Source organism: Lycorma delicatula, chromosome 9 (assembly GCF_047948215.1).
Source record: "Lycorma delicatula isolate Av1 chromosome 9, ASM4794821v1, whole genome shotgun sequence".
Classification (NCBI taxonomy): domain Eukaryota; kingdom Metazoa; phylum Arthropoda; class Insecta; order Hemiptera; family Fulgoridae; genus Lycorma; species Lycorma delicatula.
The window spans coordinates 131,080,399-131,106,058 of record NC_134463.1 but is presented as its reverse complement, the minus strand read 5'-3'; the positions used below and the strand labels follow the sequence as shown (position 1 = coordinate 131,106,058).

The window sequence follows — 25,660 nt, the reverse complement described above, 5'->3', positions numbered from 1 at the left end:
TTATCAGAGGCCCCAATTCAAATTTGACAGACACTTGATGACATTTAGGACTTCCTGATACTAGCTCTGTTATATGCACCCTCCATAAAATATATCTATCCAAAGTGAAACCCAGGAAACAAACTGTTTCTTTATATTCAGTAATACTATTGTCCATTATCAAAACTTGACTTCTTCCTCTGGCCTTCTCAGTTGAAAACTAGAATCCATTCCTATTTTCTACTTTGACAAGTTTGTTAATAGCCATCTGTAGCTTATATTTAATCATAGTGGTTTTATTGTTGGCGTAGAAGATTGCAAGTTCATTCGCATATAAACGTCTTCCAATATCGGATGGTATAGTGGGAATAAGCTTGTTCACTGCAATTGTGAACAAGGTTCCGCTAAGCGGTGATCCTTGTGGTACACCATTTTCTAACTTTCTGAGCAACGATTATTCATTTCCAATTCTAACACGATCTAACACGTCGGTCTCATGAGCAGTAGCATCTTGGCCTTTCACCCAGAGGTCCTGGGTTTGAATCCCGGTCAGGCATGGCATTTTTCACACACGCTACAAATCACTCATCTCATCCTCTGGGGAAAGAATTTCTTCACTGCGGACCCAGAGGTTAAAAAATTCTAACACAAAAGTGTCTTTCCTCCAAATAACTCCTAACCAGGAGTCTTACTTATTCCCCAATCTTGTAGCTGTTTTAAAATGCTGTATCTCCAAGTCATATCAAAGGCTTTCTCTAAATCAAAAAAGACGGCAAAACAATGCTTTTTATTTATAAAGCATTAAATTTATTTTATTTTATTTTATTTTCAACATTAATCATCTGGTTTGTGGTGGAGTGAAATTTATGATAACCCGCTTGATGGGTTGAAAACCATTCTTCTTTTTCAAGGATCCACATGAGTCGAAAGTTTATCATGCGTTCTAAAATTTTTCCTAGAGTGCAGATAGGTCCATAGCTCCACCCACCGGGTTGATCTAGTGGTGAACGCGTCTTCCCAAATCAGCTGATTCAGAAATCGAGAGTTCTAGCGTTAGTAAAGTCCTAGTAAAGTCAGTTATTTTTACATGGATTTGAATACTAGATCGTGGATACCGGTGTTCTTTGGTGGTTGGGTTTCAATCACATATTACAGAAATGGTCTACCTGAGACTATACTAGACTACACCTCACTTACTCTCATACATATCATACTCATTCATCCTCTGAAGTATTACCTGAAATGTAATTATCGGAGGCTAAACAGGAAAAGTAAGAAGGTCAATAGCTCCGCGCATCCAAGGGATTTTTCCCTTTCTTTAAAGTAGGAGATATAATCGCGTTTTTCCATGATCGTGGGTATATACCAGAAATCCAAATTTGATTAAACAGTTGTAGTATTTTCTTCTTTGCAATGAAATGACATCTAGCATTCTGATTATTTTGTATCGGATGTTGTCTGGATCAGCAGTAGTGTTCGCTGTTTTACCCAGAGCGTGATTGAATTCTTTCTCAGTGAATTCTTCACAATACAAATTGGTCTAGGTATCAAACAATATATCATTTTCAGTTACATAAAATAATCATCATAATTTTCGGTTGCACTGACAGCTTCATAGTGTCTCGCAGATTTCTCAGCAATGTCTGAAGGCGAGAAAAGGAGCTATTCTCCATCTTTGATACAGGTAACCTGGTGGTAAGTTGATCCACTGGATACCGCTTTGACTTTGCTCCATACCTGCAGCCATACCTCTGGCCGAAGTTGTCTGAGGAGACATATTTTTGTCGGTCCTTTTTTCAGTTAAAATAACTCTTTTGGCGCTAGCCCTGCATCCATACCTCTGCCGAAATTGTCTGAGGAGACATTTTTGCCAGGCGGTTCTTTTTTCAGTTAAAATAACTCTTTTGATGCTAGCCCTGCATTTACTAAATTTTATTAAATTTTCTTGCATGGGGCTTTTCTTAAAAATGTTGAAAGCCTTTTTCTTCTTAATAGGTTCACGTAAAACTTCCAACCACCGAGGAACAGGTGGACATTGCAACATCCCTGAAATTTGAGGGATGTGCCGTGATGCTGCAGCAGTGATTACATCGCTATTTATGTCTCCAGTAAGATTTTGAAAATGGAAATCTCTAGTGAAGCTAATCCAGTTAACTTAGCCAAAAACCCATCTCTTATGTTTGGGATACAATTGGGATACGGAAAACCTTCAACTAATCTTCCTGCAGGTTCCAAGCAATTGGATCCTCAAAGAAGATTATTGAGTATTGAAATTCCCCAGAAAAATAATAGGGGGGGGGGGCAATTGTTCCACTAGGTGTAATTCTTCTTCTCTCCAATTTTCCTTAGGCAGATATACATTGCATAATGTCATGTTGAATGGGCGGTATATGCGTATAACTACCACTTGTAGATCAGTGCATAGATGAAGTTCTTCAAAGGCACAATGAGTTGCTGGTATGATGGCTACTCCTCCTCTTGATCTTTGGTTAGGGGCTTGATCAAGCCTAACTATGTTGTAACCTTTTAATCTCAATGTATCAGTGTTCCTTAATTGCGTCTCCTGTAATCAAGTGCATAAAGGATTTAGCTGTCTCATTAGCAGCTGTAACTCACTCAAATTTGACAAACATCCACTGATGTTCCATTGCAAGATCGATATTAACACAGACCATTTTGCAAATAAAATTTTATTGCCTAGGTTTTCCCTTAGGTCAACCTTTTTTAAATATTTTTTCCACTCTTTACACAGCATCTACCTTTGAAGATAGGGTGTTTGATGCCTTGGAGACATTGCCTTCTATAATCTGCTCATCCCCCTCTGATACCATCAATGGTGGTGGGGAGGATGTTTTGTGTTCAGCATCCAATGATACTGACCCAGATGGAGCAGGGAGTATCACATTGTAAGTCGATGCTTGATGGACTGCCCAAGGTTAATGTTGGGGTTGCCCTCTCTTTTGGAGGCTCCACAAGCACTTTTACTGGTACCTCTTTTCTCTCAGTCACTTTCTCATTATCTTTCCGATTTCCCTGATTTGGGACTTTTTCTATTTGAACCTCAACTTCTCTCACATTAGATTAAGGTTCAACGTATTACAGGCCGTAGGTTCTTGCTTTGGTTGAGAGTTCTTTAATTATGTTTTGAACTTTTGGTGCTGGTGTAGAACTGCTTTCTATGATTGGTCGCATTCTAACCATATTCTCTTAGGCTGGTGCTAGCTCAGATATAACATCTTTTGGCTTGATTAAAGCTGAAGGATCAACTGCAACCTGAGCATATGACGTTGATTTAGGCATTCTGCTGTGAACTATCTTGTTTGCCTTGAAGTAGCTGACCTTTTGTATGGTCTTTACCTCCTGGATGGCTACTTCTTCTTTGTACATAGGGCAATTCTGCGATCTTGCCAAGTGATGTCCATGACAATTCACATAGACAGGTGGATCCTTGCATGGTTAATCTGGGTTAAGTGTGGATCCACAAGAGCAAACCTGTTGCCTTGTACAGCATACTGCTGTGTGTCCAAACTGTTGATATCTGAAATATACGAGAGTTGTATAGGGATGCCTTCTTGGAGCTGGGATTACTGACTTTGCCCTGTCTTTATATTTTGGATGTTGTGGTGTATTGCCATTTGAAATGTAATTTAGTGTGGAATGGAGATGTACATCTTTACGATAACAGAGGAAGGGAGAACTTGCGTGCCCAACAGCACAGAACAGTGGCTTTCAAACATTTGCTGTTGCAAGTTTGTGTCAGATTAATTAATAGGCTCCCAGAGGATTTCAACAAATTCCCATTCTGAGTCTGTTTAAATCTCGAGTAAGATGCATTTTGGTGTCTTAAGTCATTCTACTCTGTTGATGAGTTCATGGATGGCTACAGGGATAATTAATCAAAATTTTATAAGGACAGAACTGATGTCAAAAGATGTGAATTGTGCATGAATGATACGTTTTGTATGTTTGAATGGGGCAACTGAATAGATAGAAAGGACTTTAAAATTTTTTTTAATTTTAATAATTTCTGTAGACTTTTAACCACATTTTCTAGTTATTGATTGTTGACAATTGTGATGAAATTTTGTGTTGCTTTATACAATAAAAAGATTATTATTATTATTTGGTTGGTAATCCTGTGTGGTAGTGTGCATTCCTTTAAAAATTACCTTATGACAATTTGCTGCAGTTTCAAGAAAGCTTTGCTTCCTCTGCTTGGTTTGCTAAAGCAATAAAAAGTACAATCTCTTTTGAAAGTATCTATTTTATAAAAAAAGTTTGTTTTACAATTTTTTTATTCATTATAAATTCCTTAATAATTTTGTTTATGCAAAAGAAATATTACTTTATACATTAAATTACATTACTAATTAAAATATTCATGAAGGCTAAAAATTCAGTGGGAAGGATGGTACTGAATGCTTGAAACAATTGAACAGGTATCTGGCTCAGTTGGAGTTAATTTTTTAGCCAAAATTTGGGTCAGGGTTCAGTTTATTACACATTTTTGTTTTTTACTATCACTATAGCTGAAAATCATGTTTCACAAAGATAGGTAGAGAATGGTACTAAAAATAATACCCTCAGACAAAATCCACATAACTTAATTTAGTAAATTACATTTTCAAACCTGTATTGCAAGATAGTCCTATCAAAGATTCTGTTTCATCATTGGTTAGGATTCCAGGAATGATATCCGATATGAAAGAGTTTTGTATCCATAGAAATTCATTATAGTCTTTTAAATATTCTTCAAAAGTTTCAGTGAGTATTAGGCAATGGCATTTTATAATATTTATAAGATTATCTTTCATTTTAATTTTGTGTAACATCACAAAATGTTCCAAATTTGGAAAAGTCTGCAGATTTTCATTGTAAACACTATTATTCATCACTTCTTTTTTTGATAAATGCCTTTATTTTGTTGTCTGCAGAAAATCAGTTTGTTATATCACCTTGCACACAAATTTAAGGTATTAAGGTGATGGAAAATATCTGATAAGTAGGCTAGTGTTGTAATCCACAGCTCATCTGCCTACTGATCATGCAGTTCAAAATTTGTATCTATTAAGAACACTTGCACCTCTGATTGCAGCTCAAATAACCTGTTAGCATTTTTTTTTAAGCCATTTCACTGTGTCGCAATAACTGAATGTGATCACTGTCTATTTCAGAAAGTTTCAAAAAGAGTTTAAAGCCTGAGATTTAATAAAACTGACTGCCTTGGCAGCCTCTTGGAGAACGTGTTTAAATTATTAAGGCATTCGTTTTGCTGCTAAAGCTTCTCTGTAGATGCTGTAATGACTGAGGGTACAATTTTCTGAAAATGACTTTACTTTGGTGGCAATACCTTCATATTTTAGTTCAAAGGAAAACTGCATATAAACCATAACTTGAGTGTGGTTTCTTACATACAGTTACGTACAGTTGTACGGCAAAAAAAAAAATTACTATTTTTGACTTTAGTTATTAAGTTTTCTTTAACATTTAATGCCATGCTTTTAATTCTGCAGTGCACGTTATCGTTTGACAATGGCATCACGTCTATTTGTTTAGCTGACGATTTACCTGACATACAAATCACCATACCTCTTTCATAGCAAGTAACAACAGTTTCTCACCGATTATATGAGATTTTCTTCACTTTGCTATTCTCATTAAGAAAGATGCCTCAAACTGCTCCTCAAGATGCCTCTTTTCAAGTGCTGTCTGTAGAAGATGTATATAGAAAGATGTATTTTATCTCTATGGTCACTGAACATTCATGTTGTCACAACTATTTGCAGGAGATAAAGTTCTGTTGGGCTTCCTTTCTAGATATACAGATAGTATTTGATAAGGTCTGGCTGCCTGGTCTGCTATACAAACTAAAAACAAATCTACCTCAACCTTTTTATTTAATATTGTGTAGTTACTTGGATGCACGCTTCTTTCAGATTAAAAACAAGGATTGTTTCTCAGAGCTCAGTGTCGGTGCCTGCCCTGTATTCCATCTTCACTGTGGACCTTCTAGTCACAGAAAATACCATTACTGCATAGTTTGCAGACAACACGGCAATCGTGGCTGTCAATGATGATCCGACTCCAGCCTCAACTAAGTACAATCTGGGTTAGACCTTCTAACCGAGCGGTTGAAAAAAATGGAAATAAAGGTCATCCCAAGTGAATTTGACTTGCTTGACTTAACAATGAGAGGTGGTGACTGCCCAGGAATCCAAGTGTTTGGTATTTAGGTATTCACCTAGATCGGCATCTAACATGGAAGATTAACATTAAGGTAAAAAAAAAGCTAAATATCAGATTTAAGGAGCTATACTTGTTTTTAGACAGGAAGTCACCACTATCTCTATGTAACAAGCTTTTTTTATACAAACAATTCTAAAATTGGTTTGGACATGCAGAATTTAACTCTGGTGTACCACCGATGTAGAGATTATTCCAGAATAGATTTGTGAGATGCATTACTCAGGTGCTATGGTTTACGCAGAACTATGAAATTCACTAGTACTTAGGGTTACCACATGTTTGAGAGGAAGTAAACCGATTTGCAACTAGGTACAAAAGAAGACTTAACGACCACATAAACTATCTAGCTGTTAACCTCATAGACAGTGGGGAAGATGTAAAGCAATTAAACCAGGTATACGTATTGGAACTAGAACCTAATAGTGATACTCAGGACAAAGCCTCTCTTCTTAAGTTGTGCATCATGAAACTATGTACAATTTATGTATGATATTTATGTTTAATATCTTAATACTTTTTGTTCCTATGTTACTGTTCTTCTTTTTATGTTTTGGTTTTATTCATAACACTGGATATTATTATGATTAATAATAATTATGAACTTTATTAATGCTTATGCTATCTTTGATTTACTATTTGTCTAGAATGTATTTAATTAAGATACGTCAAGAGAAACTCTTATAACTTTATTATTGTCATGAAATTTACTAACAGTTTCTAATCTACAAAACCCCTTGTAAATATAATTTGAGATAAAAAAAAACAATTTTATCTTTGACAGTTTTTGAACAAAATAATAATTAGGTTTGTTTTGTAATATTGAATGTTTAATACTAAGGTGGCATTTCAACAATGAGGTTTTCATACTTTGGTTTGAAAGAATTTTAAAGTAGATTACACATTTAGGCCATGGGTCATTGTTACACCAGCAACAGTAAATCCGGTGTTAATGTACTCAGATCACATTTTATTAAAAATTTTCATAGTTTAATAGGGAAAAATCTTGACTCGCTGCAAATTCTGATTCTGAAATGGAGCTGTATGGTATATAGGGTTTTTAACTGATATTGATTTGTTTTTTGTTGCATAAGACACATAATCGTATCAATTTACATTTTATGTCAACTAAACTACCTAAAATAAATAGATCTTCAAGTACTTTACCCATGCACCATGCAATTGATTTTTCAACCGATAAAAGTTATGTTTTAAATGTTTGTTAACAGATGTCAAAAGAAGAAGCAATCAATTATCTGCACGAAATAAAAGCGAATGTGGAATACTTACAGAGACATTACAGAGATGAACAAGTTCAAGAACATGATAACAGTGCCACAGTGAGTGAAAATTTCATTTCATTTTTTTACCATTTATATTATTGTTCATGTAGCACGAATCTGTTTGACCAGCAGTCAGCTAACTGAAACCTAGGTTATATTCAGTGACCGATAAAATATTAAAGATGCAGTTTATAAAAGCGATCTAGTTGCCACTCAAATCAGTATTCTGAGGTAAATCCTTGAAAGAATTGGACACAATATTTTATAAGGAGGAAAATTTAATTACATATTTAATTAAGATTTCTGAAAGATACATTACAACAATTAATTACCATTTTTCAGAATGTCACATCTTTGTTTACATATCATTCGTATTTATTCAATATAATAATTTGTAATGCTACTAGTTAATTTGCTGATATTATTATAACTCAATTACTGACATTGGTCTCACTTCTTATGTAAAAACAAACCGATGTAAAATGTAAAACTTGAAATTATTATTCGTTAAATTTTTAAAGCGTAAGAATAAATAAATACAACCTTTACTTAATACCTTCTATTTGGATTATTTACTCGTGCAGTTTTTTTAATTAAATAATATATGTTTATTTTTGTTTTAGCTCAAAACAAACTAAATCTTTGATTACCAAAAATTCAAATTGTCAGAAATCAATTTTTACTCCCTTTTAATTTGGACTATTATGATCGCTTAACATTTAATTTCATTTGTATAAATTTGCTATTGCTATGTCTCAGTGGCAGCCTGTAAAACATACAAATGCAAATGTTTATGCATGAACTTCAAAATTAAATGACATCAAGCAAGATAAGTAAACAGATGTGATATTAATTTACCTAATATATTTTGCAATCAAAACCCTGTAACCGATTGCCTTCAGGAAGAGCAGCTGATTAAAAATTTTCAAACATGTCTGTACAGTGATCTTGGTTGTTGTATTTTAATTTTAAAATTTTCTTGATGCAGACTTTAAATAAAAGAAATTAACTTTTTTCATTCTGCTTAAACAGATGCATATAAAATTAACTTTACCTTAATAATTTCTTAGAAAAAAATTAATTTAGCTTAATAGTGACTGTTTATATATGTAATGTTTTTTTTTTTCAGAAGAGTTATCTGTTTGTAACAGTAAAGAATGGAAATGAAGCGAAGACAGGATTTTTTATATAAACTGAAAACCATTATGAAATTAAATGTAAATTATTTGGTTAATCTTTACAGATCTTTTTTCAGAAATATCTGATTTTAAATGAAAAAAAATGAAGACTGAAACACAAATTATTTGTTTTAAAAATTTTGTGTGTATAAATTTTTATTACTTTTATTCCATTTTGTAGTAAATTTCATTATCTGTATTATTCTGAAAACATTAAATATGTTTGATTAAAGTATAGTAGTTTTTATATTTGTTTTAATTCTAACGGTTTAATAGTTTCTTCAATTTAAAAAAATTTAAGTGTTCTAATTTTCAAAAGAAAATTAGTTATTATTAGTTTAGAAAAGAAAATATTTATTATAAACATAAATACATGTTTCTGTGACCAAGAATATTAAAATAATAACCCATTAGAAATCATGTTTTGAGGATAAAGATCAATCTTTTAGTGAATCAGAACCTTCTTACTGAAAAAAGTAATTATTTTGGCTACTTTTTTAATATTGTTTTGTACTGAAATGTCTTTTAACAGAGGGAAGGTCCAGAAATCATAGCACTAATGTGCTCAATAATTCTTGGCATTGCTAATAGTACAGAGTTGGGGGATAGAGTACTGTTCGCTATGATGTCTGTTGTAGGTATCAAGATTACACTCGTGTTAAGTTTACATTATTAATTTTCACATTTTTATAAACAGTATTTTTTAATACTCAACACCTTTGGATCATGTCTGCCCATATGGCATGTAAAGTTATAACAGAATCAAATGAACTGGGAAAAAAAATATATTTCAGTTTGCAGTTAAATTCTGTTAAGAATGAAGAACCACCGATTATTTTCAAAAACATGCATTAAGAAATACGCATACAGTTTTCTTATATGACATTTAACATTGCTGCCGCTGAAGAAGTTGTTAGTAGTTTTAAAACAGAATACTGGATCTGCAGTTAAATAGTAAGCATGAAACTTCAAAATTCTGAGAAGGGTTTCAGATGGAAGAAGAGTGAAAATATTTTTATAATTTTGGTAAAAAAACTTTATATAAATTTCAAACAGTAAATTATTTAAACATATGAAAAATAATGCTCAGAAAGAAGACCTATTATTTTTTAGGGGTGTCATGCAATCAACCCATGTAAAATGTTACAGTTGGACTGATGACCCTATTAATGTCTACAGAAAATCCGTATCTAAAGAATCAAACCTAATTTCAGTACATTTGAGCTGTGCTGCAGAAAAAATTCCAAATGCACTTTTGTTTTTTAAATCGATACCGGAAAAACATAAATGCTTAAAATTGTAAAAATTGATAACAGAACAAAATTAAAACCAAAATTTCCACCTCATACAGTTTAGGTAACTGAACACTCACAATGATAGGATGAAATTACACTAGGTACTGAATTAAAATTACAGAAAACAAGAACGCTTCTAAACTAGAAATATTCTATGCTCAGGAGATACATTGAAAAGTTAACTAAAAAATAAGTGTAATTAAATAAGCTGTGCTGTGAAGAGTACTGATTGCTTTGACAAAAAACTAGTAGAGAATTACAATGAAAATTTATTAAGGTAGCTTACTATCTATCCTAAATTCAATAAGATTGAATGACGTGGGGGAAATAAAAAGTCAGTTTGCAGAAGAAACATCGGCAAAATAGAATTAAAGAAAGGGCTGAGAAAAGTTTTTCCGAATCGATAGCTGATTACTGGAACAGTAATGTAAATACATCCTAAAAATAGTTCATAATGATTACGATCAGAGAATGTTGTTGTTCCTGATTCTCTCATACATCAGGTGAAAGTGGAGATGAAGCAGAATTCCTATATGAATTAACCAAAAGGTTTACAATTGTTTACAAATGATAATAAAGCAGTGATGATAATGCTGATGAATCTGTCATCGAACAGTGATCGTACAGTTGACATGCATAAATGATGTGGTTGGGATAGATCTTATTAATTTAAAAAATGTTATACATTGCACAAACTTTTCATTTTTCTTGAAATAAAGAATGAAAGTATTGAAACCTAAAAATATTAAATAGAATAAAAAAAAATAAAATAAAATTGAAAAAAAAAATATTAAGAAAAAGTTAGATATAAAAAAATAAATATATAAATGAGATTACCATTAAGGTGAAAAATAATAAAAAACAGATATATTTATGTACCATACACTGCATTTACATGCATGAGTGCATATAGCATTGTTCGTATTGATAATTCTCATACCCCCTTCAGTCCAGCAATCCATCCCATTGTATTTGTAAACTTAAACTTTGATGACTAACAAATGCATATGTATAAATTTCAGCTCGTTTAATCAGAGATTAGAGTTCCTGATTCTCTCATACATTAGGTGAAAGCGGAGATGAATCAGAATTCCTATATGAATTAATCAAGCTGATGAACAAATCCAATCTGTTAGATATTCTACTGAAAAGGAAAAGAGTTGTATGGTCTATTGTAACCTAATTGAGAGTTTTCAATCTAAACTGCCTTATTTTTGGGTGCTGCAGTAGAGAACATTATATTAAAAGAAGGCACAAAGGAACTTATTTTTCTGATGATATTTGGTCATCAATTTGATTCACTGCCAAGTTCTGCATAATTGTTAAAGCAGTGACATCCTCCTACCTTATCAAATACTCAATACCATAGTAACCTTACAAAACAAATATGATACTCAAGCACTTATGATACAATAATCAACATATTCTATGTATCAGAGGATTCCAAATGATAATTTGAATAATTTCTAAATTTCAGGCTAAATATAGTTTCACTATTTTATTGCTGATGAGTTTGTAGAATTATAATTTGTTTCACCGATCATTTATTTCTTTACTGAAATCTATGTTCAAATTATTTTTTGTAACACTTTTTTATTTATTTTAGTTTTTTTAAGTAACACTTTTATGATTGTGCCAAAAAATATTGTAAAAATATCTTATAAACTCTCAACATCTTTTTATTATTGTCCTTGCCAAATTTGAGTGTTTTTGAATGAATGGTTTTCAGTTATCGGGTATTTTCCAAAAAAATAAATTTCAATCGGGAATGCAATAAAATTAGACCATCTGTGAATTTTACTTCATTGATGTGGGTTATTTTGTCTTGAAATCATGGGTAAGATAAAGGGAAATTTGCATAGTCTTTCTTAAGAGTTACAGCGGGAAGTGCTAAGGAGAGATGAAAGACGAATTATACACAAGACTTCTAAGCTTATGCATACTCAGTTTCTTATTCGGTTTGTTTATCTGTTTTCAGATCCTAACATGTCATGATCTAGTGACCTCTAGAACAATTAAGTACATTAATTAAGTAAACATGAAATGTGAATAAATTTGAGTTAATGTTTATACTAAGTTTATGGCTAAAGTTTATTGCACTTTAAAAATTTGAAACATCACTAAAGTTTAATCATTTTTCTGTAACACAGCTACCATGATAAGACACTACTTAAAATGTGTAAGACAGACACTTTTTAACGTTCTTTTCACTCGGAGATAAATGTTAACGTCAGGGTGATTGATTACACCTATAGAAGTTTATCATTATTCAAAGTTTTGTTGTACCCATAGAGTATTTAATTTTAAATTGATAAAAATCTGCTGGGAATTAAAAAGTTTTTTTGGATTTAATGTAATAATAATAGGATTTGATCCGATGGGTTTTTATTGTGCAAAACTGTTTGTAATTCAGCTACAGTAAAATTTAATGGAAGGAGAAATTAGGTAATAAATGTGACATGAGTTTGGAGCTAGATTTCGCTCTACATTAAACTTCTTCAGAGGCTGTGTTAGAAGCACTGAGTGTTTTAAAGCCATTCCAAATGCCACTGGTATTGGAAAATGTTTTGAAGGATCTTTGTTGATGGTATTGTGTTCAAAGAGAGTGTAATTTAAACTATTCATCTATTAATATTGTTTCAATTTGTTATAAATTTTGAGTCGCTCAATCGTGCCTAGTTACTATACTTCAGTGTTTCATAATGTTGTTTATGTTTGTGCAGTGATTTACTATCAAAAGTAATGATTATCTTAGTATGGTAGCTGTTTGCTGGAAAATACTTCCTCCAATTCCACTCCATGGAAAAGGTTTCATAATCCTTTTTACATCATCATATATTTATACTTATTTATAATTATTTTTTATCGTGTATTATATGTATTTTACAGAGCATATTGTATGTTCGTATGAATTGGCAGCCTTAAATATTAAGCATATTAACTATTAAACAGACTCAAACCAAAAGATTTAATTTATACTTCTGAAAAAAAAAAACTAGTGTCCTATTCTTTTGAAAAATACCTTGATATTACAATATATGCTTAATTACTGTATTTTAAATGAGATTTATGTATAAATTACTTCCATTGATTATAATTATTAAATGGCCTGCTTAGATAATGTGCAATATTTAATAACAACATTGTCCTTTACAATAAGATGCACAGAATTTAATTAATATATTATATATGTGCTATACAGTATCACATTTTATCATGGTAAAAATAAATTTCAGTTTGTACGTAAACCGATTAGTTTAATTGTAAATAGTTTACCCACCAATTTAGTCTCTATTTTTAACAAGATTTGTCAAATGTGCAAAAGTTGCATTAAGAAAAGTTTAGTTTCTCAAACATGGCATCGTTTGGTATAATAACTATTATATATGATTTTAAAACAGTGACCAAATTCCAATTTGATTTCCTCAAGTGCTTTTGGCTATTCTGCCATTTTCAAGAGAATAATTATGACTAACATGTATAATACTATAATCTTACATAATTAAATTTGATATATATGTAACAATTGATTGTCATTCGTCAAAAGTTAAAGTTTTAAATCTGACTACATCCATATTGTAATAGTTTCTTAATTTTTATCATTTCGGTAAGCTGTTTTAAAATTATTTATAATAATTAAGAAAAGTATTTAAGTTAAATTTATTTATGCAATCTGTTAGAAATATTTATACGATAATAGTCCAGACTTCTTTTATAATATATTATTTAATATGTACAAAATGAAATAAAACATGTTAACATTTAAAACTATAAGTTAAACAACAAATTTATTCTTCAAAAATTACATTTTTAAACAACAGATTAACAAATTATTCTTTTTATTTTTAATTAAATAACAATTTAAAACATTTGAAGTTTTAGTAAGTTAAAATTTGGTATCTTTAATCAAATAATTAATGAAATTTTCAAATTTAAAACTATGGCAGGCATGTTTTGTTTACATTAGAGACCCAGAATTTTAAAATGTCAGAACTGATCCTTTATTATCAGATTAGGGAAATCATTTATAAATACCCTTTGACAAACCAGTTACACCAGGTGTAGTGCTCTGAACCCTGTTGTTGCATTGAGGGAACAAATGTAATTGTATTTACCTTAACTATGTCACTAAGTATTTGACAAGATTATTGGATGAGTATTTTATACCGTAACTCAGCAGTAAGCCTCAATCCCAGTCTTTTATGTTTCGATAAAGTAATCAATGGACCAATTAGGTCCATGAATTACAAAGATTATTATTGAAGTATCAAAAATTATACCGGTTTTGTTTAAATGTCCTTTATGAGTATTTTCATAAACTTTCTTTTATGTACTTCATAATTTTTGTTATCGTTGCTGTTCCAGTACAGTTTTTGGGAGAAATAAAAAAGTTTCCTTTCGCATGAAAATATGTTTTAACTTAGAGCCAGTAACAAATGAAATCTAAATTATAAAAAATTAGTTTGCTTGAAAGATTGTTCTTGCTTTTGGATATCTGTAGGTAAACAGTGACAAAATAAATCATAAGTGAACGTAAACGTCGAAATGAATGTGCATTTTTCATAATTCGAGGCTTTGGACCATATCTTGCGTCTGCTATAAAACAAAATTAAACATTCTGCTACTGGAAAATTTGCAAGTACATTTCTGGTTGTTGAAGATTCTCATTTGATTATGCAATGCAGATATTCTAAAAAATAATTAAAATTTTTATTAGTTTAGAAAGATTTGTGTGTGTATCATTTTAAAAATATTTAGAAAACCCAGGAAAATTTCAGATTTGCCTAATATTTTTCATGTGTATTTTGAAATTGTTTTAAGCATATCGGTTCATTTTTATTTTTATAAGTTATTTGCATAATGTTACATATAATTGTGCAATCATTAAAACCAATGAAACCGTAAAAGTTAAAAAACATTAAGTACATTAAGTCAAAACTTTGTAAGCATAGTTTTCTTGCAGGTTGGAAAGGAAACTTCAAATTATCTCACAGCTGAGAAAACTGTACTTTTGCAGCACGAATGGGGTTAAACAAACATTTGCACTCCCCTGAATGCGTGCATGTGCTGCAAGCAACAGAAAATTAAGTTCAGTTGAAGTGCAATAGGCATGACACTGTCAAATGATGCAAAGTGAATTAAAGCTGAACATCGTCTTATAAGTACATAACAGTTCATTCTGCTCTCCATCCTTTAAACTTCCACTACACCAACTCCAATCGTACCAGAAGCAAAGAAAATGAAGCATTATGTATCAAACAACTAATGCTTACAAAGCTTAAATTTATATGTTAAACCTAGATGATGTAGCTTACATAAAAAAAATGAGTTATGTTCAAAAAAATTGTGGTTTTCATCTTTGAGGGCCTGTAGCGACGGGACAGTTGAATTTAGTGAAAAATACCCAAGTAAAAAGTCATAAAGTGATGTTTTCTGTTAAATTATATCTACACATTTTTTTTAAAATGAAAATTACACAAAATTTTATTTCATTAATAACTTATGATATTTTTTCATATATTTCTTTTTTTTATCGTTATTATTGAATTATTATGTATTATAAATTTTTTTTACAATCCGAGGTTAATAATTAATAATAAATCAATATATTTAAACTAAAAAAAAAAAAAGTTCAAAAGTAAAGGAGATAAAGTTGGATTTGAACCGATGTGCCTTCCACATGTATGATTCAAATATTTCATATTAAAATTTTATTTGGCTGTAACTCTGGAACCGATGAAAATAAATACCGCTTATGATATATCATTCAATAGCTCTCAATGACTCAATTATTACTTAAGAGAAGGCTAAAATCAAAATTTTTGGGATTTTGGGCTTTTTTGGACACTTTTAGTCCAGTCAGTTGCAATCAAAAGAGGAGAAGTAGATGTATGTATGTATACATACAGATGTCACGCCAAAATTAGTTAAAATGGATTCAGGTATGGTCAAAATGGATATTTACATTGAGATCAGAAAACCGAAATTTTTTGCGATCACAATACTTCCTTTATTTCATACAAGGAAGTAAAAATTAGTGAATTGAAAAGTACAAATAATATACTTTCAATGGTTAGGAAAAGATAAGTGGAATTCTGCAAAATTTTTATAGCCCTTACAGATAAATGGATATTAATGAATGGTATAAACTTAAAATGAACTCTGTGTAAAACTATATATACTCCAATTAATGTAAACTTATTCAAAACTCCATTTTTTAAATAAGTTGTGTATAAGGCAGATTATATATATAAAGAGGAATGTTTGTTTGTTTGTTCCATATGCGTTCCTATACCATTCATCCAATTGGAATGAAACTTTGGTGAGTTGTGCGTATGCCTCTAATGGTTTCTGAATTAGTTTGGATCCGCTAGGTGATGCTGGGGTCAAGATATTTTGAAAAATTGTATTTATGGTCTGATTTGGCTCAATGTTCAGAATATATATTAGTTACAAGAAAATAAATTTTTTTGTTGGAAATGGATCCACTAGGTGGCACCGGGTCGAAATATTTAGAAAAATGTGTTTATTGACCGATTTAGCTTATATTCAGAATATATATTAGTTATGTGAAAATAAACATTTTTGAAAAAACTCTGCCCGCTAGGTGGAGCTGATGTTGAGATATTTATGAAACAAATAAACAAATATTCCAACAGACTTTCTTCTTCTATATATTTAAAAGCCATTGCTCATATGTGTGTCTGCTACAGACTAAAAAACTACTGGATCGATTTATGTGCCGGGTTTTGCAAAATGGTCCACATTGCTCAGAGAAGGTGTAAAGCTATTGTAAAGTTCCGTAATGTTCAGTTTTTTAATGTTTTATCAAACTTTCAATTATGTTCATTTACTCTATATATACTCAAATCTATCAATAATGAAGCACTGCTGGGTCTGCTCTAGTTATAACATAGAGAAACTATGAAGTCTTACTTCTTCTGTAGGTGGTTTGTTAACATTTATTTGAAACTTATGAGCAAAAACCTAGTATCTTAAAGAATAACTAACCATCCAAAAACATTCCTGGCCGTGAATGAGTTTCTTTATGATCCAAGAATGAATGATTTACACAGAATATATAACATAAACTGATAGATATTATTTTACCACATTCTGCTTATTTTTCCAGATAATTCTTTTTAAAGTGAAATTTCTAAGATATTTTATACAACACAAGACTATGAACTTAATGTATAATATAGGTTTAATTTTACATTATTTTTTTAACCATCACGTATTACGTCTTTTTTGTTTTTACTTTTTAGTCTTCATCTAATTGCTATGAGCATTTTCATAATTTATATTTGGTTTTTCATTATATCCTACACTGCTTATGTTGTAAAAGCAATAATAGTATTGAAAACATGTAGATTTTTATCAGTTGATTCTGGTAAATGTGGGTTATCATATCATTGTTATTTTTGTTGATAAATCATTTAAAGTTAATTAGAAACATAATTACATTTTGCTAGATGAAGCATTGAAGGGAGCAAGTCAATCGCAAATTATGTTTCCTGTAAAGATTAATTCAGATTTTATGCGATATAGTCCTTGGCTTGTCCCACACAATTTTAAATGAAGTTAGATTTGTAATATTACTCATTAGTATAAAAGATTAAAGTTGTTGCCAAACTGAAGGAAGGAACCCCTAGTTTCAAAAATGTTTCTATGCAAGCTGTTTAAAGTTCTATTTCCTTTAATTTTCATTGTTTGAGTTTTTTTATTAAAATTCATCCTTGATAGTAAATCATAGACTTTTTATTTAAAATTATTTTTAAATAAAAAATAATCTACAGATCATGTTTACGTAAAATTAATTTTTTAATTTTATTAAATAAATCGGTAGGAAGATCTTTTAAGCGGGGATGGTAATTTATTAAAAATGACAATATTACTACTAGCTTGCATGAAAAATGATGTTATGACACGCTCTCGCTTAAAATGATATCAGATGGGCCACACATAGGAAGGAGTAGTACTGAGTGTTTTGGACAGGTCCTAACCATCAAGTCTGCTGTAAATGTCTATCTCAGTGTAACTCATACTGACAAACACTTCTATTGATGGTGAATCCTACCAGGAATTTCTTTCTAACTGTGGAAATGTAAATCATAATATTCAATATTGAGGTTTAATTAGAAATAAAATTATATAAAAGTTTTAAAAGAGCAAGTGTTTTTAACTAATAGCTTTATTACTTTCAAGATATCGGTTTACAAATGCAGTTATCTATTTATTTAGAACAATACAAATATGTAGACTTACATTGCCTTATTGACATTTTACATAACACAATATGTTGAAAAGAAGTCACCCATTATTACAAATTATACAATTACAATTAAATTATTATAACTGGATTATCAAGAGTATGTTTAATTACAAATTATGCATTATAATCACTAACTTTATAAAATTATTAATTTAATAATATATTTCTCCATAAATTATAAAATTATACATTTATCTTAAAAATACATAATTTTTGTATTAAAATTTTTCATATTAGCCTTGGGTGATTGATGAGAGTATGAAGAAATAAAGAAATACTATTGTGACTGGTTAATTAAGGATAATGTCTAATGATGATCCACAGAGAACGGTCAAGAATTACATTATTGCATTCTGAAAAGGTTATTTTACTTTAAAAATACAAAAAAAGAAATTAACTCTTTTTAATTTTAGATTGCTGGTATAAGAATACAACCTAAACGTTTCTGTATTGTGATATGTTGTTTTAAGTTTTAGGTGGAGATTCCTATGATAATCAACATCATTGAATTAACCAGTGCTAGAATAAAAATAAAAATGAATTCATCAACACTTAGGTTTTCTTGTTTGGTTTACAAGTTTACAACCAAATGCTGAAAGTACTGTGTTTTGTTAACGTGACTGATATGATTTTTTTTTTACTGTTTTAGGAACCGTCTATGGGGCCATTGAGAAAAAATTTAGGATTTTTAGAGAAAGCAAGACAAGCACATAATGAAGCATCAGAATTGATGGAAGTTCGTCAGCAGATGAGAGAGAATATTAATAAAAAGAGTGTAGAATCATATGAACCGGACTCTGTTCGTAAGTAAAAATTATTAAAAATAAAATTAGTAAAATATATTACTGACTGTTTATGATCATTTTTATACTAGTAGACATTATTAATGTGCAAGTTACACTAATCACTAAAATTGTAAAGTTTGTACAAAATGTTCTAGGACTAGAGAACAATGTTCTAGAATGTTCTAGATTTTAAAAAAAATTGAACGATCAAATATAAAATCTTGTTTTCTCTCAGAAAAAGTGATCCAGAAATTTTTTAAAAGATAAAAGAAGGACATGATTATGAAGATATATCTTAATTGTATGTGTTGGAGTAGTTTTTTTGTTACCATGGTGGTCGAATGTCATTATAAGATGAGAGAGGGGGTGGCCAGTGACCAGTTGTGTCGATGAAATCATCAAATAGCTTTAATTGCTCGATGAAGTCTACAGTGCATTAATTACTGCTGTTGTCTACCGAGATGTCCTGAAACATTTATTGGACCAAATTTGTCTCATGCTGTTGCATTTTCATAAATCAAAATTTAGTTCTGTTTCATGACAGTGCATGCCAGGTCACATACCATCATTGCACAGCAGTTTTTGCCCAAATGATAGGTGAGCATTGCTAGATCCCTTCCATATTTGCCAGATATAGCCCCTATGGACTATTTTACATTTCCTAAAGAAAGATGCCCGTGAAAGACGAGTGGTAAAAAGAATGTTGCAAGCATCCTGAAGGCCATTCCAAAAGATGACTTATCTAGAGTTTTTGAAGTTTATAACCGATTTAAATGTTGTATCACATTGAAGGATGACTACATAGAAGTTGAAATATGAATCAATCGTTTTTTACGTTTTTTGTTTTATAGCCTCAGTCCTGGAACTTTTTGTACATACTGTTTATATTATGCCTGCTTCCATTCACTTATGACACATCATATTAAGCTCTGGGAAAATGCCATCAATGTAAAAAAGAGTATTCATGATCCAGAAAAAACTTTGAGGATAATCACTGGAGTTCCTCTGTTTAACACTCTAAGCCGCTATTTAAAAAGCATAAAATTTTGGCTTGTTTAATTTCATAATAGATATAAAAACCGGTATGATTTGTTATAATTATAACATAAAAACAGGCATTATTTGTTAAATCCATACAGTTAATTAGACGAGTTCAAGCAGCCTTTCTGGGTCATAGCTTTTGTTTTTTAATTTCCTCTCTTTTGCATCATACTTTTGGTCTTGAAAAAAGATAGTTAACATAATGGTTTTCATACTGCCTCGTTTGAAGTAAACTTGAGATGCCTCATTCTTTACTTGCAGTTCTTCATAGACCTTTTTTGGAATAGCTACCAGCTGTGCTATCACAATGGTCTTTATGCCCTCCTGACTGACAAATCAGAATTCTTTCAGTAGCATCGTCAGTTTATGATGATCAGAAATAACCAGAAATCAAAGAGATTTCAAATTTATTTATTTTGTCAATTTATGAACTAACTAATTGCAAGAAAAAAAATTGTAAAAATAAAAATAAACTAAAAAAAAATAACTATTTTACTATAATAATCATATGATTTTTATAATAAAACGATGGTTTTTTTTTTTGGTTTTTTTAAAAATAAAAAGTTTATTTTTCATGATTTTGTTGAAAATCTGTATGATGATTATAGTTGTAGTTCTCATGTAGATACGCTGATCTGGACTCTATGAAATTAAACCTTAATGATTCTAATATTTATCATTCTAGGAATCGATGAAACAGTCTTGTTTATGAGAAAGCATGCATATTTTTGAGAAGCAGATAGCTACCGTGTTAATATCAGTGCAACTGTATCGGGTGATTATCTGTGCAGAGGTCATACTAAAAAATTATTCCTTCCTAAAAGCCCCTTTCCAAAGTTATTGAAGTTGTTAATTAATAGACAGACAGTACAATCTGAAAAATGGAAACTTGAAGCCGATACATTTTAAATTTTGAATACTGCACAGCTGAAAGCAACAAAAACTGTATTTGTACTTGTTTTTTCTCACTAATTTTCTTTTATAAAAAAAATAGTTATAAAAAAATGTAAAAGGATGGTATCATAAATGAGGATAATGAGAAATAAATCTTAGGATAATGAACATAATTATCTGAAGTTAATTTTCTTTCTTGTGTAGTAAATTGTTTAGAATCTGTTATTATTTTGTCATGACTTTACACATCACCTGTTATGAGATTTAAAAATAACATTTTTCTATTTCATAAAATGTTCTACTATGAAAATGTTTTAACTATGACACAAATATTGGCAGCAATAAATAATCAGCTTTTTTTTTAAAATCAAGTAACAAATTCTCTCATCTTCTATCATTTCATAGAGAGTTGGCCGACTATGTTCCCTGATAATAATTTACGTTTTATTCAGATGATCACTCTCAGTCCATAATCATGACTATCCAGATTAATTTTTCTCAATTATTATTCTACCTAGTTTGAAACAATTAAACCGTTCTGTATGGTTCATATATTACGCTCCATAACTTTATTGTAGCATTTTTAAAATCTCAGTGAAAGTATATTCACAAAAATAATTTAAATAAAGACACTAAGAAGATGCAAAGACATGCAAAATTAAGATATACTTTGTGTCCAAGTAATGACAAAAAAATTGTTAGGTGAATGGATTAATGTAACACAATTGTCACAACAGTGAAATATATTGGAAATTATATGTTATAAAAAGATTTCAGTTTCATTGGGTTGGCCAGATGGGATGAGGCAGAGAGCGTCATGTCCACCCCTGCCTCATCACATCTTTCTTTTTCCTGTTTAGCCTCCAGTAATTACCTTTCAGATATTACTTCAGAGGATGAATGAGGATGATATGTATGAGTGTAGATGAAGTGTAGTCTTGTACAATCTCAGTGTTCAATCATTTCTGAGATGGGTGGTTAATTGAAATCCAACCACAAACGAACACCGTTATCCACGATCTAGTATTGAAATCCATGTAAAAATAACTGACTTTACTAGGACTTGAACGCTGGAACTCTCGACTTTCTAATCAGCTGATTTGGGAGCCTCATCCCATCTGGCCACATGTGACATTACTCTATGTGAATGTCACACATGTGGCATTCACATCGATGGCATCCTGACTGAGGCAAGAACGAGGCTGGGAGATGCCTTTTGCCAAGGTTTTGAAGATGTTCTCCAGTAAAGCCCATAATGGCTAAGTAGGGAGGGGGTGGCGTGGTCACCGCATCTGTCACATGGTGAGTGTCTTCCCCTAGAGAATCAGAATGTTTGAATTAAAAAGAAATTGAGATTAGAAATTGGGATGTACTCAAAAAATCTAGTATCGCTGAAACTATTTTGAATTATTATGAACATCACTTTGTTCCATACTGTTTGTAACAAGTTACTGTAATCTACAAAATTAACATCGGTGTCTTTTTACATCCTCAAATTGAGCAACTGTAACATAAAAGTGAATTACTTTTTATATTAGGTACTGTGTTTTGGAGTTAATATATATATATATACATGTAGTAATAAGGGAAAAACTGTAGTTCCTCACAAACTGTGAGGTAGAAATGTCATTTAAATGCAATAGCAGGTATACCATATATATAACTTAACATATAAACATAATAAACCATTCTTGTCTCAATCTGAGAAATAATGGATTCCTCTAAAAAAATTCTGGGCTAGTTCGCTTGACCAGTTATGTAAAACTTCAAAGAACATTACTTTTAAATAAATGTTTCATGCACCAATGTTTTTTCTTTTTTGTTATAAAACTTTACGTTATTCATTTAAATTACAGTTGTAAAATACCCCGGTTCTGTTCAGTACCACAATAAGACTTCATGTTAAACATTTTCCATTGTTAATTAAGTTAATGATTTAGAAATAATGTGAAACCATTGCTACGGGTGAATATTGTTGATCTTACACTTATTACAGAGATTGCAAATAATTAGAGATGCCTTTGGTTTCATGTGATTTTACATATTTAAGAAATATAGATATTAATTTATTTGCAGTAGAATAACATGTTTGAAAAATTAAATATATATTTATTATTATTGTTTAGCAATGAAATGAATTGTTTTATGTCACCAGTGTACAATTGAATTGATTTAATATTTATTTTTATTTGTTTAAGAATTGAAACAAAGGTTGTTGCAAGCAGGAACACAAGGACTATCAGATGAAGATTATGAAGATCTTCTTGAAAGGTTACGTGTGGCCGATTTTTTATACACAGAATACTCATTAGAAGAGGTTATCTATCAACTGGCTAAAGTTATGTTTTCCCAGTCACTGATGAGAGGTATGGTATGAAAATGTTATTTTTAATGGCTATCATATTTTATGCTGTGCTTAAAATTTAAAAAAAGTAATTAAATGCTCGAAATCAATAGAATTCACAATTTTTAGAATTTATTTTTCTACTATTACCAACACAGTAAATTAACAGGTATTCTGTAAAGAAAAGTTTATAAAAATAGAGAAAGATATTTTATTAACTCTAAAAGTTACCTATGTATTATTTCTATATAAAGTCTCCACCCACATTCAGATGGTTAGTGTGTGTGTGAGTGTGTGTGTGTGTGTGTGTGTGGATATGTGTGTGTGTGTGTGTGTGTGTGTGTGTGTGTGTGTGTGTGTGTGTGTGTGTGTGTGTGTGTGTGTGTGTGTGTGTGTGTGTGTGTGTGTGTGTGTGTGGCATGCGTGTTCAAATACTGAACAGTTACTTTATATTCAGACAGTTAAGTTAATGTATTGTCAGGTTTTAACCTTGTCTATGAGCTTCTTATAGGTAATTAGTCTCACCCTCGTCTCAGTGGAGATAGTCATCTTTTGTAAGTCTCATTTGTTAGGATGGTCAAAAGTTTCACAAACTTTTGACTGTCAAAACAGTTCAGATAAACCCTTCATGTGACATTTGGAATGTGTTATCCATTCTGTTACAAAAGAACAGAAAGTTTCAGAGGGTTTCTGCAAATACGCTAATTTTCCAAATTGCTTCGGGGCTATCGATGGTAATCACATAAGAATTGTACAACCTACTGATATTGGCTCCCTATACTACGAAGGCTATTCAGAAAGTAAGGAATGTTTCCACCTGACGCCGCCACGCGCACGCCAATTGCGTATATATTGGTGTGCTCGTGCTCGGCACCTCAGTCAGCGTCCAGCCGTGACAACGGGAACATCTCCGCAGTGCCCGTTTTTTTTTATATACAAATTTCAAATGTGTGCTGCAATCGAAAATCCCGCCAGTTGTGAGGTGCGGTCTGTGATTCGTTTTTTGTTGGCAAAAAACTTAAAACCAATAGAAATTCATCGGGAACTGTGTGAAGTGTACGGGGAAAACGTAATGAGTGAAAGTTCTGTCAAGTGGTGTATTCAGTTTAAAAATGGCCGAACAAATGTTCACGATAAAGAGAAGAGTGGACGTCCGAGCATTGTGACTGACGATCTGGTCTCCAAAGTTGACAAAAAGATTCGTGAAAACCGCCGTTTCACAATAACTGAGCTTTCTCTATGTTTCCCACAAGTTTCACGGACTTTATTGTTTGAAATTGTTTCACAGAAGCTAGGCTTCCATAAATTCTGTGCGAGATGGGTGCATCACTGAGTGGTTGAGATCACAGGCGGCTGAATTCTATGACACAGGAATTTTAAAGTTTGTCTACTGCTATGATAAGTGCCTGAATTTGTATGGTGATTATGTTGAAAAGTAGTATTTTAGTACCTCTTTTACATGTATGTAATAAAAAGTTTTTCTTGTACTGAGTTTTTTTAAAATTCCAAAACGTTCCTTACTTTCTGAATAGCCCTCGTATAATATTTTTTGTTTATTTAATTCAATGATTCTAACTAAAGTGCTCGCACATACTGTATTTCATATGCGCGGGTACGGTGGAACTAGCTGCCACTTTAAATACTTTTTTACACTTTAAATATTATTCATTTATTTAACCCTACCACTCACCTGTGATGTCACAACATAGCAGACGATTGCAATAGCTGTACATCAGTGCTACACTAGCACTCTTGTGGTGAGAGGGGGTACTATTGACATAGTATACTCGCTTAGCCACTAGTTTATTTAGAGCATTTTTTGGGGTGGAGGTGCGATTTTGAAAATATTATATTAATTGTTAACAAATGTGTCTAAGAAAAATAAGACCTTAAGTGAAATCTTGAGATGATGACCTTGCTGTACAGCCTCACCCTCTTGACCTTTTAAGTTGAAAATTTAATGGCATCAATGCCCCATATGTGGAAGTAATATGACCAAATTTGGTTAAAATCGTTCCAGTAGTTCTGGAAATATGAGTGCAACACCAACATAACTGAGTTACTATGAAAATTGTTGACATAACTTTTAGTTTGATTTCATCTTTTCTGCCATTAAATTAATTCATTTGAATGAATAGGCTTGAAATTTTTTTGTATTTTCAACACTAATTAATCGATAACTAAATTTTCTGTAAATAAACTTGCTTGTGAAATATTATGTACATTTTCAAAATGATGGTTTTATATGTTGGAAAAGATAATATTTTATGAATTGGTTTTACAAAAAATGAGAATTTATTTAAAAGTCATCAACTTTCAAACATATTTAAAAAAAGCATTAAA

The 25,660-nt window shown here is 31.1% G+C and overlaps 1 protein-coding gene across 3 annotated transcripts in view; it reads left to right on the top strand.

Moving 5' to 3' along the window:
• LOC142330329 (uncharacterized) overlaps positions 1-25,660 on the top strand; it is a 291,326-nt gene that overhangs the window by 248,863 nt on the left and 16,803 nt on the right. For all 3 annotated transcript variants that reach the window (XM_075375555.1, XM_075375554.1, XM_075375553.1), the window contains exons 8-10: positions 7,452-7,562; positions 18,903-19,056; positions 23,172-23,339. In XM_075375555.1, coding sequence (XP_075231670.1) covers positions 7,452-7,562; positions 18,903-19,056; positions 23,172-23,339 — 433 coding nt within the window. The remainder of the gene's footprint in view (positions 1-7,451; positions 7,563-18,902; positions 19,057-23,171; positions 23,340-25,660) is intronic.